At 37.2% G+C, this 12,953-nt stretch overlaps 1 protein-coding gene across 2 annotated transcripts; it reads left to right on the top strand.

Annotated features, from left to right (window-relative positions):
• Positions 1 to 1,126: 1,126 nt before the first annotated feature.
• On the top strand, positions 1,127 to 11,010 carry LOC113047958 (uncharacterized). Of its 2 annotated transcripts, none has more exons than XM_026209418.1 (7): positions 1,127 to 2,013; positions 5,193 to 5,289; positions 6,022 to 6,084; positions 6,675 to 6,868; positions 6,968 to 7,877; positions 9,027 to 9,172; positions 9,290 to 9,914. In XM_026209418.1, the coding sequence occupies exons 1-6, from the start codon at positions 1,945 to 1,947 to the stop codon at positions 9,155 to 9,157; spliced, it is 1,464 nt and encodes a 487-aa protein (XP_026065203.1). In that variant the 5' UTR covers positions 1,127 to 1,944; the 3' UTR covers positions 9,158 to 9,172; positions 9,290 to 9,914. The 2 variants fall into 2 exon arrangements, with proteins under 2 accessions (XP_026065203.1, XP_026065194.1); XM_026209409.1 differs by lacking the exon at positions 9,290 to 9,914 and adding an exon at positions 9,983 to 11,010 and having other exon boundaries at positions 1,129 to 2,013.
• Positions 11,011 to 12,953: the final 1,943 nt, after the last annotated feature.

Raw genomic sequence — 12,953 nt, 5'->3', positions numbered from 1 at the left:
GTGGGTCATGTAACATATTTATGATGTATTGAAACAATTTTTTTAATGATTTTCAACAGTGTCCAGTGTACTAGACTGCAGTGTACTAACTGCTGTAGCTCAGACACGGTGTTACTCACCTTTCGAGAAGAAACAAAGCAACCACTGTGTCCGATTGCAGGCCTTCCGCTCCTTGAGTTCCCTCCAGCGCTGGAAAGCAAGACGATATTTACAAGGGTCCTACTTCTTGCCTTAACACTTTTTTTTGCTCCGCAGACATTTTCCTCTTTTGTTTTTTATACGCCATTTCTATCATTTGGCTCCATCCTGTGCACTGAATGCTCTCTCCTCTGCATAATGAGTAGACACGCCCCTTACAGCTGATGGCTACCAGTTTGTTTTGCTTCTTGGCCCGAATTATTTTCTTAAGCTTTTAACATACTTTACTTTACATACGTTAACATACTTTACTAGCCTTTTGTTTTGGAACTTCGATGTAGCTAGCCATCATCTCCTCATGGTGCAAACTGGAATTAATCTGCTCTGGACATGTGACAGTTTGCACTAACCATGTGACACTGCACATATTTAATTGTTACCCTTAATTTTTTTACACCATATTTTAAGGAAATGCCCTAAAACGGTTTTCAGAGCTTTAGAAAACCTTTTTTTACGGTCACTATTGTGACCGGTAGGATTAAATGGGTTTTAATAGTTTCATTTTGGAGTGAACTATTCCATTAAAGCTTCTTCTGACATGCAAGAAGTAGTTACATATTTGAATACATTGTAAATATGCAAACGAGATTTGAGCTAGCTGTCACATTTGGAATACAGTAAATGAATAGCTGAATGTTTTTTTTATTTTGTAGCTCTAGTGAAAAGCAGCATGAACATTTAAAAATAAATGAAGCCAAAGGAACAACATGAGGGTGAGTAACTGATAATATATTGGGTTGTACATTCTATTTTCAGTTTTATCAAAAAACATCATAATGTTCTATTTGTTCCAATGTAGCCTACAGTACATCATGCAGGCATTCACACTGCAGCAACATGACTTCAGCACCTCCTCACCCTCTCTTTCTCTTTCTCCTGAGTTCAGCCCTGCCTTTAAGGGGAGGGTAAGATAAGACTCCACATACAGACCCCTGAAAACCTCCTCAGAGCCACAGTCACATAATCAACACAGGACAGACGGCTCGCGCGGGGCCGTGCACGCGAGCACATTGATAAGAAAACCGCAAGAACACGAGTTAGATTTAGGCTAATTTACATTAATGTCGCTTTTATTACAGACAATGTACCCTCGCGTAGCCTACTACACATGGACCATCTGAAATCGGAAAGGCTTTTTAATATATAACAGTTTTTATGCTTTATCAACGGTGGAGTGGAGTTAATAAGTGAGGAGTTCATACCAAAACAAAAGGACCGCACGCGCATCACTTTATTTTAAAATTACTCTTAAATTTGTATTTTTTATATAAAGCATGTTTGACTTTTAAGACATTTTATGTAATCTGAATTTCTTTTTTTTTTTTAATTGCCATGCCTGAACAGGTACTTTAGATTACCGTTCTTTCAGACAGGCTAATATTAAGAGAATTCTTTATTGGTCTGAACCATGCAAATGAATGATTAAATAAGCGCCATCTGAGGAATCCGGGATTTCTGTGCTTCGCCTGGAAACAAACCTCTTCGCTTTAATCCGCGAACTGCCTTTCAAAGGACTTCAAATGGGCCACTTGCTCCTCAGAATAGAGACTCATTCTGCCGTGGAGGGCAATTTGAATGTTTGCGCACTGAGAGGAATGTCGAGCCTGCAGAGCCGCTGAGGGACTCAAACTGCTGCTTAATTAACCCGATATTTACTCGCGACTCGGAGCCCAGTGGTGAGGGTCTGCTGCGCGTCTCTCTAAATGCGCGCTGCCCCGTGGAGCCCCGCAGCGGCACGGCAGCAAGATGAGATCGCGGATCCCGCTTCTTCTCGCGGTACTTGCGGCGACGTGTCTGCGGTTTGGCAATGCGGAGGTAAGAGCGACGCATGACGCGTTAATGAATCTCAACTTTCTGTTTTGAAAAGTTAATTGGTCCCTGTTGCATTCTTATAGGCTAATTCTTTTTCATTAAGAATTGATTGAATTATCATTGCTTTATAGAGTGAATAATATCTACACGAATTAATTATTACTAGCTGATTAATGAATCTACAATAATTAATCAGTTATTTATTTATTCTCCAAATTGTCCTCCATAAATAAGTAGATACATCATCTATCAAGCCACAAAAAGGACAAAAGCACGGAAAATAGGTCTATACTCATACAGTATATTCCTCTGAAGCCATATGAGAGTCTTGTTTACAAACGAGCCAAAATGTAACCCCCCCCCCAAGGAAATATTTCCCTCTTCTGTAGATCTTAAATCACATTTTCATAGACATGGCATTTCTAAAACAAGCGGGATGTGCTTAAATTGTAATGTTTGTTGGAAGGGAAATACAAGATCTAAACTCATTTAAAAGCTGTGATTATGGTCCCTCTCAGCTTTAAGGTGTACGTTTTGGAAGTTCCTCATGTAAAAATATCATTATTCATCTGTTTATGATGTGTGATTTGGATGTGAATCATGCTTGGTGAAAAATAGGCAAGACAGACATATTAACTTGGTTATGTTTCCATTTACAGATAAAAATGAAAAACATGCAATATTGTTTCTTGCAGCTATACAAACTGATGATTGTGCATATTTGCATATGTTAGTAAATGATATGGGCATGTGTGTGAGAGAGAGCATTGTCAGCAGATGTGTAATTATGTATCATTACTCCCTTACATGGGCTGTGCATTCCACCACTCCTCCACAATCCCAGAATGCTCTGGGCCTGTCCTTCATTTTCTGATGATATTAGTAGCAGGGTTCAGGGGTTGTGTGGGTCAGCACTGGTAATCAACCAAGGCACACACCACCCTCCCATTGGTTTGCTTGGATGAGGCAAGCTGCAAGTGTCAGTATAGCTTAACTTGCACATTTTTGCAACATTCAGATTTAGATTTTTCTGAAGAGATATCAATAATGTCCCAACCTGTGCTTAGATATTCTAAATCACCAAACTAAAGTCTGCAAACCAAAATCAGATATCTATAAAGCTCCATTAAATCTCCTGAGCGTTGAAACAGCAACTCCTTAGCAATACAAATGTTGTTCTATTCTGTTCTATTCTATTCTATTATATTATATTATATTCAATCTGCGAGGTCTTTGTGTGTTCCATCTGTATGTGTATTGTTTTGTTTTGTTTTTTGTAAAAGTACGATGCTATATATTTACGTTGGGTAGCCATGAAGTAATTTAGTGTGTATAATATATTATAAAAGTTAATGAATCATAAACATGTGAAATAGAGTGTGTTGGTGTGTATATCCAAACATACACTAGCACTGAAACATTTGAGAACAAATTAATCAAAATCCACAGTAAAGACTTTTACATGATTACAAAAGTTTTGTTTCAAATGAATGCTGAACAAGAATTTTCTGAGCAAAAAAAACAAAAATAAAAAAAGTTTCACAGAAATATTAAGCAGTTTTCAGTATTAATAATAGTAAGGAATGTTTCTTGAGCAGCGAATGAGCAAATTGTAATGACTGTAAATCCAACTCACAAGGGAAAAAAGCATTTGAAAGTATATTCAAATAGAAAACAGCTATTTTGAATTGTAGTCATATTCATAATATTACTGTTGTTTCTGTATTTTTGATCAAATAAACGCAGCTTTGGTAAGCATATATGCTCTTCTTTCAAAAACATTAAACAAAATATTACTGACCCCAAATTTACTGTTTTCATTCTATCCATCTGAGCTGTTATAATTTCAGTATCAAAAAATCACAATGACAACATTTAATCAATATTCATACAACGTTTATCTGCATATGAACCCATCCTGGTGCACTATAGATCTGAACTGAAACCTTGCTGTGGTTTTGGCAGTTCTTTATGGATGCACAAACAGATGATAGAACGTTTAAGGATGTGATGGAGAAATTAAAAATGAAAAACTGATGGTTAACAAGACTTGGACAAACCAAGACCAGTGTGCTTCTCAAAGCTCCCAAGAGTTTAAGATACACCAGTGGTTCACCATGAATTATTTGTGTTTGATTATATGTGCATACCGCAAGAGGTGTGGCAAATTTAGGATGTTTCTTAACTTTTGGCACGCTTGAATTCCTGCATTTGTTCGGCTCATGCAAAACCGTCTGCATCACCAGCCAGTAATGTGACTGATTTCCCTTATCACGCCGATTACTGAAGTACTCCATCCTTCCGGCAGCCTCCCTCCCTCATCCATCTCTCTCTTTCTTCTCCTCAAACTCACCTTTTCTCCATCCCCCACTTCCTCTCTGCCCTCTTTCCTGTGTCCTGCATAAATGCTGCCAGATGAGACGAGGGTCAGTGGCCCCTGTCTGGACATGCTGTATGAACAGGGCTATTGTGTCCCCAAGACCTGCATTGACACCCTGAGACAAACCAGCATCCATTGCGCTCTGTCTCACTGTCACACACTCAAACACAGATCAACACATACACATTATTCTATTCATGTGCTCTTTGGAATTTTTGTTTATAATTGGTCATTCAGAACTCTGAGCCCAAATGTTGTGTTAAACTGTACAATTGACCGTTATTAAATTTAACTTATTAAAATCCCAATAAGAAAATTCTTAAATATTTTATTGTAACTTATTATATTTTTAATTTACTTTTAAAGAAGCTTTGTATAATTTTTGATAGATTAAAAATAAATAAATGATGCATTCAGTGTTGCATGTACATTTATTTATTTTGAATGTATCAAGGAGGATAACAAAAATGTATTAGGTCTTCATGACAAAATAATGCATTGTGTCAGTGTCTGCATCAGTCTATCTGGGTCTATTTTTGGCAATCTTGACTAACTTATGGCACATTATATATATATATATATATATATATATATCATTACTCCAGTCTTCAGTGTCACATGATCCTTCCGAATCTTTCTAATATTGCTGAATTTCTGCTTAAGAAATATTTCTTATTATTAGCAATTTTAAAAACAGATGTGTTGCTTCATACATTTGTAAAAACCACGATACGAAGTTTGTTTCTTCTTCAGTATTCTGTGTTGAATTGAACCTGAATGTCATTGTGTTTCTTCCCTCGAGGCTGATCCTCTTCCGGCCGCTGTGGTGGAGTTGGTGAAGGGTGGCTCTGTGTCTTCTATTCAGGACTTGCAGTTTTTGCTGTTCTCTGAATCTATAGGTAAATAATCTCTCTTTACATAATTAAAATATTGTTAGATCTCACAGAAACGCACCTCTCATGCAGGATTATGGATCATCTTTTGTGGAGCAAGGGATCAGGGCAAACAAATTAAATAAATGCTGCAAAAAGTGACAAAGTGCCCTTTTAATGGGTTAGGCGGCTTATAAAGAAAATAGACACCTGGAGGCTAATATAAGCCTACTCTTTCATAAATATGTTAACTATGACTTTGGGCTACAGCATCCCAATTGTAATATAGATTGTCTTTATTAATACTTTTTTTATGAAACAACTTTTTGACCTTGATCTATGTAAGCCAGGGATAGGCAAGTATGGTCCTAGAAGGTCACTGTCCTGCAGAATTTAGCTCCAACTCTTATCAAACACACCATAACAAGCTCATCAATGTCATCCAGATCAATAGAAAGCTACAGGCAGGTGAGTTTGATTAGGGTTGGAGCTAAACTTTGAAGGACAGTGGCCCTCCAGGACTGAAGTTGTCCATCCCTGATGTAAGCTGTCCTAATTTATATTAAAAGCATGTACAGAAGCAGAAACTCTTATCTGTATTAACTAAGTGAATAAGCATTTGAAAATGCCAGTCCTCTTCTACTGTAACTTTCATTTCTGGGAAAGCAGAAACAAGTTGCGATTTCCTACAAGGGTCTGCATCTCACGCATTTCTATCACTCCCTGATGATTCAACGTTGCTGTCATTTTCTTCTCCAGAGATTGAGCCAGACAGTCACAATGACAACGACACCAGCAACCGTCTGCCACGCAGTCTTCTGGGTAAGTCCGACCTACTTTGTTCTTATTCTCGTTTCTTGCTTGTTTCTATATTGTTTTATTCTCTTTCATGTCACCATTATTTGTTAAATATGTATTTAACAAATACCTTCCTATGCATAATACAACATTAGGTAGGTTCATTCACCACAAAAGTTTAAACACAGTCTCTCGGTGGATTTTTCAAAAAGGGGTTACTTGATAGACTAAGTGCACAGAAATGTCAAATTTCAGATATATTCCAAAACATACTTTATTTTATTTTAACTAAGTTATATCTAAAATTGTTTAGATTTGTTGCGTGCATGACTGCAGCTTTCAAATAATGCACATAACAAATAGTTTCAAATAATGGTCAAAGTCAATGCTAAATTATTACAATACCCCTGGTTATTATCATGTAGCCAGTTTTGTTTAGTCATGAGCTGCATGGGAAGCCAAATGATTAGCTCCCACCTAGCAACACTATGTCAACCACACACAGCACCTTAAAATAACGGAGGAGCATTTCGCACGAGCAAGCGCCTTTACAAATGAAGTTAGTCTAATTGCTGTTTAGCACGTAGTTAATGTGCCTGCATCTTCGTCTGCAGACGCTCAGCCTGCTCAGCAAGCCATCTGTAAGCTCAGGACAGAGGTCATTGAGGTCACTCGCTCCATGTTGGACCGTAGCAATGCAGATTTCCTGTTGTGGCCTCCGTGCGTGGAGGTGCAGAGGTGCTCGGGCTGCTGTAACACCAAGAGCCTGCAGTGTGTGCCTGTACTTACACACACACGATACCTACAGGTACACACACACACACACACACACTCTCTCTTTTCAAGTGCATGCTCACAATATACTCAAACAAGCCATTTTTTACTTTGCTCTCCTCTTCATCCTCAGGTGATGAAGATACAGTACGTGAACAAGCGGCCGCTCTATGATAAGGCTGTCGTCTCCGTTCTCGACCACGTAGAGTGCCGCTGTCAGCCGGCTCCTCGGCCCCCTCAACGCCGGAAGTCATCCGGCCACAGACAAGAAGGACGGGAACGCTCAGGGAAACCTCGACCCAAAGATGAGCTCCACCGCAGGGATGAACTCAAACACAACCAGAGGATAAGCCTGGAGGACCTGCTCAGCCACAGCTGGTTGCCCAAAGAGAGGTTCTCTGAATCAGGATTCGGCCGGGACGGCTGGGGTCTGAACGAGACGCAGTATGGAGGGGGCAAAGGTCATAACCGTCACCCTGGGGATGGAAGGAGACAAGGCAAAATTAATGACACTGCAACACAGGGAACGACGGCTTCTCTGCCAAATCATACCGAGCAGGAAGAAACTGATTTATCATTGCACAACGTTACGCAATTCGAATCGCAGAGTAATGCTAACCGAAGTATAACAAATCAGACATCAGATTATAACATCAGTACATTGGAATTGATCAATCATACTTTTATGCACCAATCTAATCTAACGCAAGAAAACAAACATTTGCAAACAACCAATCAGACAGACCAAATCACCTCTAAGGCCACTGGGACAGCCAATCAGAATCGAGGAGAAGTGTTTCAGTCTGTAGAGGATAATGGTCAGAATGTGAAAGGTGAGACAGCGGACGTAGAGGTGAAAAGGGAAGAGCTAGAGCAGAGACAAATGGGCAAAAAGGACAAGGAGGAGAAAATGGAAGAACTGCTGGAAATGCACAAAATCCTGGATGAAGAAAAACACAATCATCACCTCAAAGCTCAACAGAAGAATACACAGCAGCTCCATCACAAACAAGAACACACTTATACAACCGCACAACGCACAGGTAAAATAACAGGTTTTTCTATTCACTTGTTACGTGTCTGGAAAGAATTTATTCATAGTTATGGACAGAATACAGTGTTATTAAAGTAATAAGTCAACTTATGTTTTAGACAACAAAAATACGTAAGGTAAGTTTGATTGGCTGTTCATTACGATCTTTTAGAATTTTCACTTTTATGTCCGTAGCTTTCTAAATGAACATCTCAGCTCTGTGCCACTGTAATCTCTGCTTAAAACTTGCATTAAAAACACAGTTCATCTAAAAGTGAAAATTCTGTCATTTACTCACCTTCAAGTTGTTCCAAAGTAGAAGTAGAAGATATTTAAAAAAAAATGACCAAATAGTTGACGTAGCCACTGACTTCCATAGAATGAAAAAATATATATATATAATAATACTATAGTCTTCTTTTGTGCTCAACATAAGAAAGAAACTGATATAAAATTTTAGGGTGATCAAATGATGATAGAAATTTTATTTTTAGGTGAATAAATCTTTTAAGAAAGCAAAAGCACCCTAAGTTTACTTTATATTGTCATTTATGTAAATTCAAATATTTTTAGCTGTATTTCTCAAATCGATATACAAACTCAAATCAAGATACAAAAAATTACTGGATTGCGGTTTCTATGTGAGATGCAAAGTAAATTTTTCTTCTAGACAAACCTTAGGCAAAACTTCAGGGGATTTACTCTGCAGTATTCTGGGTGTTTTACTGTGTATTTGCTAGGGTGTTCTGGGTGGGTGTTAGAATGCATTACAGACACAAACAGATAGATGGATAGATAAAAAATGAACTACTGTATCTTCCACTATGAACAGGTCAGAGGGTAATTATTCTGTGCTCATTTTTTACTGTGCTTTTGTCTGTCTGGGGCATATTTGTACCATGTTCAGTTTGATTCTTTCAACCAGTGTCTATGAATATCTCAGCTGATTTTAAATAAACACTACCAGACACACCAGGAAGAGGAAGTAACACTTGCATACGCCTACATTAACTTGTGCATTGCAGTGTTGACAGCATTATAAAAATGCATGACTTTTTATCGTGCTAATGTGATTGGATTCAACATAGCACAACAATACCGCACAACACTGCAAGATCAGAATAGCTCGATTAAAAGTTGATTTTGTTGTTACAAACAGGTACTGCATCTCCTCCTGTGCAACAACTCCCTCCACACAACGCCCCCAGACCAGCTCCTCACCCCCCGAAAAGGAGGAGAAAACAGCGCAATCGCATCAGCAAGTCTGCCATGAGAGCCCTGCTCATGTAATACAAACATACACAGGTATAAGCTGCTCAAATATTATTAGGAATAGTTCAGCCAAAAATATCAATTTCCTGAAAATGTACTCACCCTCAGGCTATCCAAGATGGAGATGTTTATGTATTTTTTATTTTTTAGTTTATTTCTTCATTGGAAACAATTTTTGGATTTGGAGTCATTTACATCACTTGCTCACCAATAAATCCTCTGCAGTGAATGGGTGCCGTCAGAAGGACAGAATGATAAGTAATCCACACAATTACAGTCCATCAATTCATGTCTTGTGGATCAAAAAGCTATGTGTTTGAAATAAACAAGCTTATCATTAAGACGTTTTTAACCTCAAACCATTGCTTTGAGCTAAAATACAAGTCCTCTATCCATAATATACTTTTCTCAAGTGAGAAGTCATCTTATCTGAATGAAGAGAAAAATATGCAGAGATCAAGCACCGTTGGTCAAAGAATTTTGATGTGAGAGGACAACAGGGAATAGACTTTTTCACTGGAGGAAGCATAAATATGGATAATGGATTGGCATTTTGGCTAGAAATTACAGTTCAAGTGTGTTAATGATGAATTTGTTTCTTTCAAACACTTTCAAACAGTTTGTTTATTATTAGATTTTCACTTCACACGACATTCATTGATGGCCTAGAGCAGTGTGGATCATTGTGATGTTTTTATCAGCTGTTCGGACTGATTCTGATTCTGACGGCACCCATTCACTGCAGAGGATCTATTGGTGATTAAGTGATACCTTTAATATACAGTAAAACTAATAATGCTAACAATATTGCTGACTATGTCTCTTTCTATCATTCTTTCACAGATAATCAGATGAATGCAATCTCTCCCAAATGAGTTCTTATTTATGAAGCAGCGTGTCCTGGGACATTAAGAGATATGGCACTATTCACTTTTCAAAAACAAACAAACAAAAACACTTCTAATTTTGTTGTCTGCTCAAAGTCATGAGGAAAAAGACAATTCTGACACAGAAGATGTTCGGATGGAGGATTGTTTGAGACTCTCTTCTGGGTTCATGCGTTGGATTTGGGAATATTTTAAATCTAGACGTTCAAAACATCAGAAGCATGAAACACTATTTGAACCCTGGACAGAAGAAGTGAGCAAGAGCACAGAACTAGAAAAAGGTGGAAAAGATTTTTATGATCACTCACCTTAAGAGACAAACTGGTAGTTGCTCCTGTGCAGAATCTCACCTATTATTCTGAATCACCAAAAAAAGCGGTTGCCATTTGTTCGAGGCTTGAATTTTGTGAACCAATTTATAAATGAACCCTTTTCCCTGATCCAGTATTATGAAAAAGAAATCTTTTGAAAAGCACACTATTTCCAGGGATGCGATCAAAACATGTTATTTTATGTTCTTTTTCAAACTACATGTTTTTACAAACACAGAAAACGCTTGAACAGCTTTGTATTTTAATGTATTACCAGTCAAAAACACAAAGTACCATTGCTATAAGTTGTTTTAAGTAGAATTTGTTATTATTTAAGTGATTTTTAACACTGGAAAAATTCACACAGGATAAAGCAAGGGAATGCATTTCTGTCTCAATTAATTACTCATACCTCTAAAAGTGCAAAGGTGCTACATTATAACACACAAAGTAAGATTATTCATTAATATTATTTATTCTTTTGTAAGTCCATTCTGTTCACAGCAGGGCCGGTGTTTTATCATAATCTTACAAAACATTTTCCAGAAGACCAAAATGCAGAATTTTTTGTATGTTCATGTACAGATGGTCTGTTTTGGGTCTTTACTAAAAATTCCAGATTGTGCAGAATTTGCACTCTTTTTTTATACATAGAATAAAATTTTAACACTAACCATAAAGGTGTAATTCATCATCTGTTTTGTGTCCAATTTTTGATTTAATGTTGTTAACTTTTAACAGTTTGTTCATAGCTCACCCAAAAATAGAAATTTGCTGAACTCTCTGACCATCTAAGATGATGAGTTTGTTTCTTCATCAGAACAGAGTTGGAGAAATTTAGCATTACATCACTTGCTCACCAGTGGATCCTCTGCAGTGAATGGGTGCCGTCAGAACGAGAGTCTAAACAGCTGAGGACAGAGGGTTCTCATCCCAATTCTGCCCATTTTACACAATTACACTAAAGTTTTGGGTCAGTACTTTTTGTTATTTATTAAAAATATTCAGAAAGGTACCAGCAATTCAAATGGACAGTACAGTCATTAATATATCAGCATTTTAAAATGATTTCTGAATGATCAGGTGACACTGAAGACTGGAGTAATGATGCTGAAAATTCAGCTTCATATCAAATAAATAAATTACCTCTTAAAATAGAAAACAGTTACTGTTTGTTTGATATGCAAATAAATGCAGCCTTGGTGAGCATAAGAGACTACTTTCAAAACTATATAGACTATATAGATTTGGGGGTCTGTAAAAATCTTACAGACCCCCAAATCTACAAAAAATAAGGCCAGGCCAGCCTGGTTTAGTCCCACGGCCCTGCAAATGCTAAAGTGGGACGTCCCAGAAGTCCATTTATTCCCTATCACCATATTAAGTTCCACTGCCTGAAATGAGAGGAAAGTTTATTGCGTCGTTACTCTCGGGAGTCGAGTTGTTTATATTTGTTTTTTATGGGGAAGGTGACAAATATGTTCCTGGACTAAAGGATCCTGATTAAAATTCCAATGTTCATTGAGCATAAAGCGGCCAAGAGGCTTTTTCTCAAGGGCACTGACAGATCTACACTCTTCAGCTGAATTTTCTGGAACCAGACCGTGAATCTCGGAAGATCTGTTTTAAAAACAAGATTGAATTTGGTTTGAACTTTGACCTCCAGCTATGATAAATAATCCATTAATGTTTATTGCCGTATATTGTGCTTGATCAACATTTATGCAATGACAAAACAGGCCTATCGTGCAGTTTGTTTTGTTTGGTCTGTGTGTGAATGAATTGTTGAGAGGGTGCCCTGCTCTGCTGTGGCCCACACTCCCTCACTTCATATCTGACTCGCTCCCTGGATAACTGAAATTTATGTGCTGAATTAATGCAATTAATTATGTGGCCCTGCATTCCTGTGTGAGGAGAGAGACAGTCAGTGAGAGTCGGTAAAGTGGACCAGTTCATTACTGACATTGCACATCATGACCTTAGATGAGCTTGGCATTTTGATGTATGAAGATTCAACTCAGTACTGGAATAAACTTCACTCTAAGTTGCCGTTTTACAGCTATTTTAAGTACCTTACTCAGTATTTTAAATGTTTATGTACTTTTACTGTATTGAAACCACTGATACATCTGCGTTTTTGCATTTCATTACAGCCTTTTACACATATGTACATATTCTAGAAGTATCTAACATCTAGACGATGATGGAAACAACCTGATTGTCTTTTTCCAACCATGATATTCAGTGTTATTTTTGTTTTAGTTTTCAATTATTATGGTATTTCATATTTTGAATTAACTTTTATTTTTATATTTTGAGTTTTTTTTAATGTTGGCTTAGTTTTTTTATACATTTATTAAAAATTATCTTCGATTTTTATCTCAGTTTTAGTTTTAGTGCTTAAACATTTCATAGTTTTTTTTTTTAAATTTAGTTAGTTAGTTTTCCAAGGCATTTCATTTTTTTCCTTCATTTTCATCTAATATTTATTTTTTATTATTATTATTTCACATGACATATACCATTGACATACAATATTTTTGTGTTTTTATTAGTTATGTGTGAAAACGAACTATTAGTTAGTTAGCAATAACAACACTCGCTGTTTTGTTGCCA

This window comes from Carassius auratus, chromosome 3 (assembly GCF_003368295.1).
Source record: "Carassius auratus strain Wakin chromosome 3, ASM336829v1, whole genome shotgun sequence".
Lineage (NCBI taxonomy): Eukaryota > Metazoa > Chordata > Actinopteri > Cypriniformes > Cyprinidae > Carassius > Carassius auratus.
The sequence above is the reverse complement of the archived record's forward strand: the minus strand, read 5'-3'. Positions and strand labels throughout refer to the sequence as shown.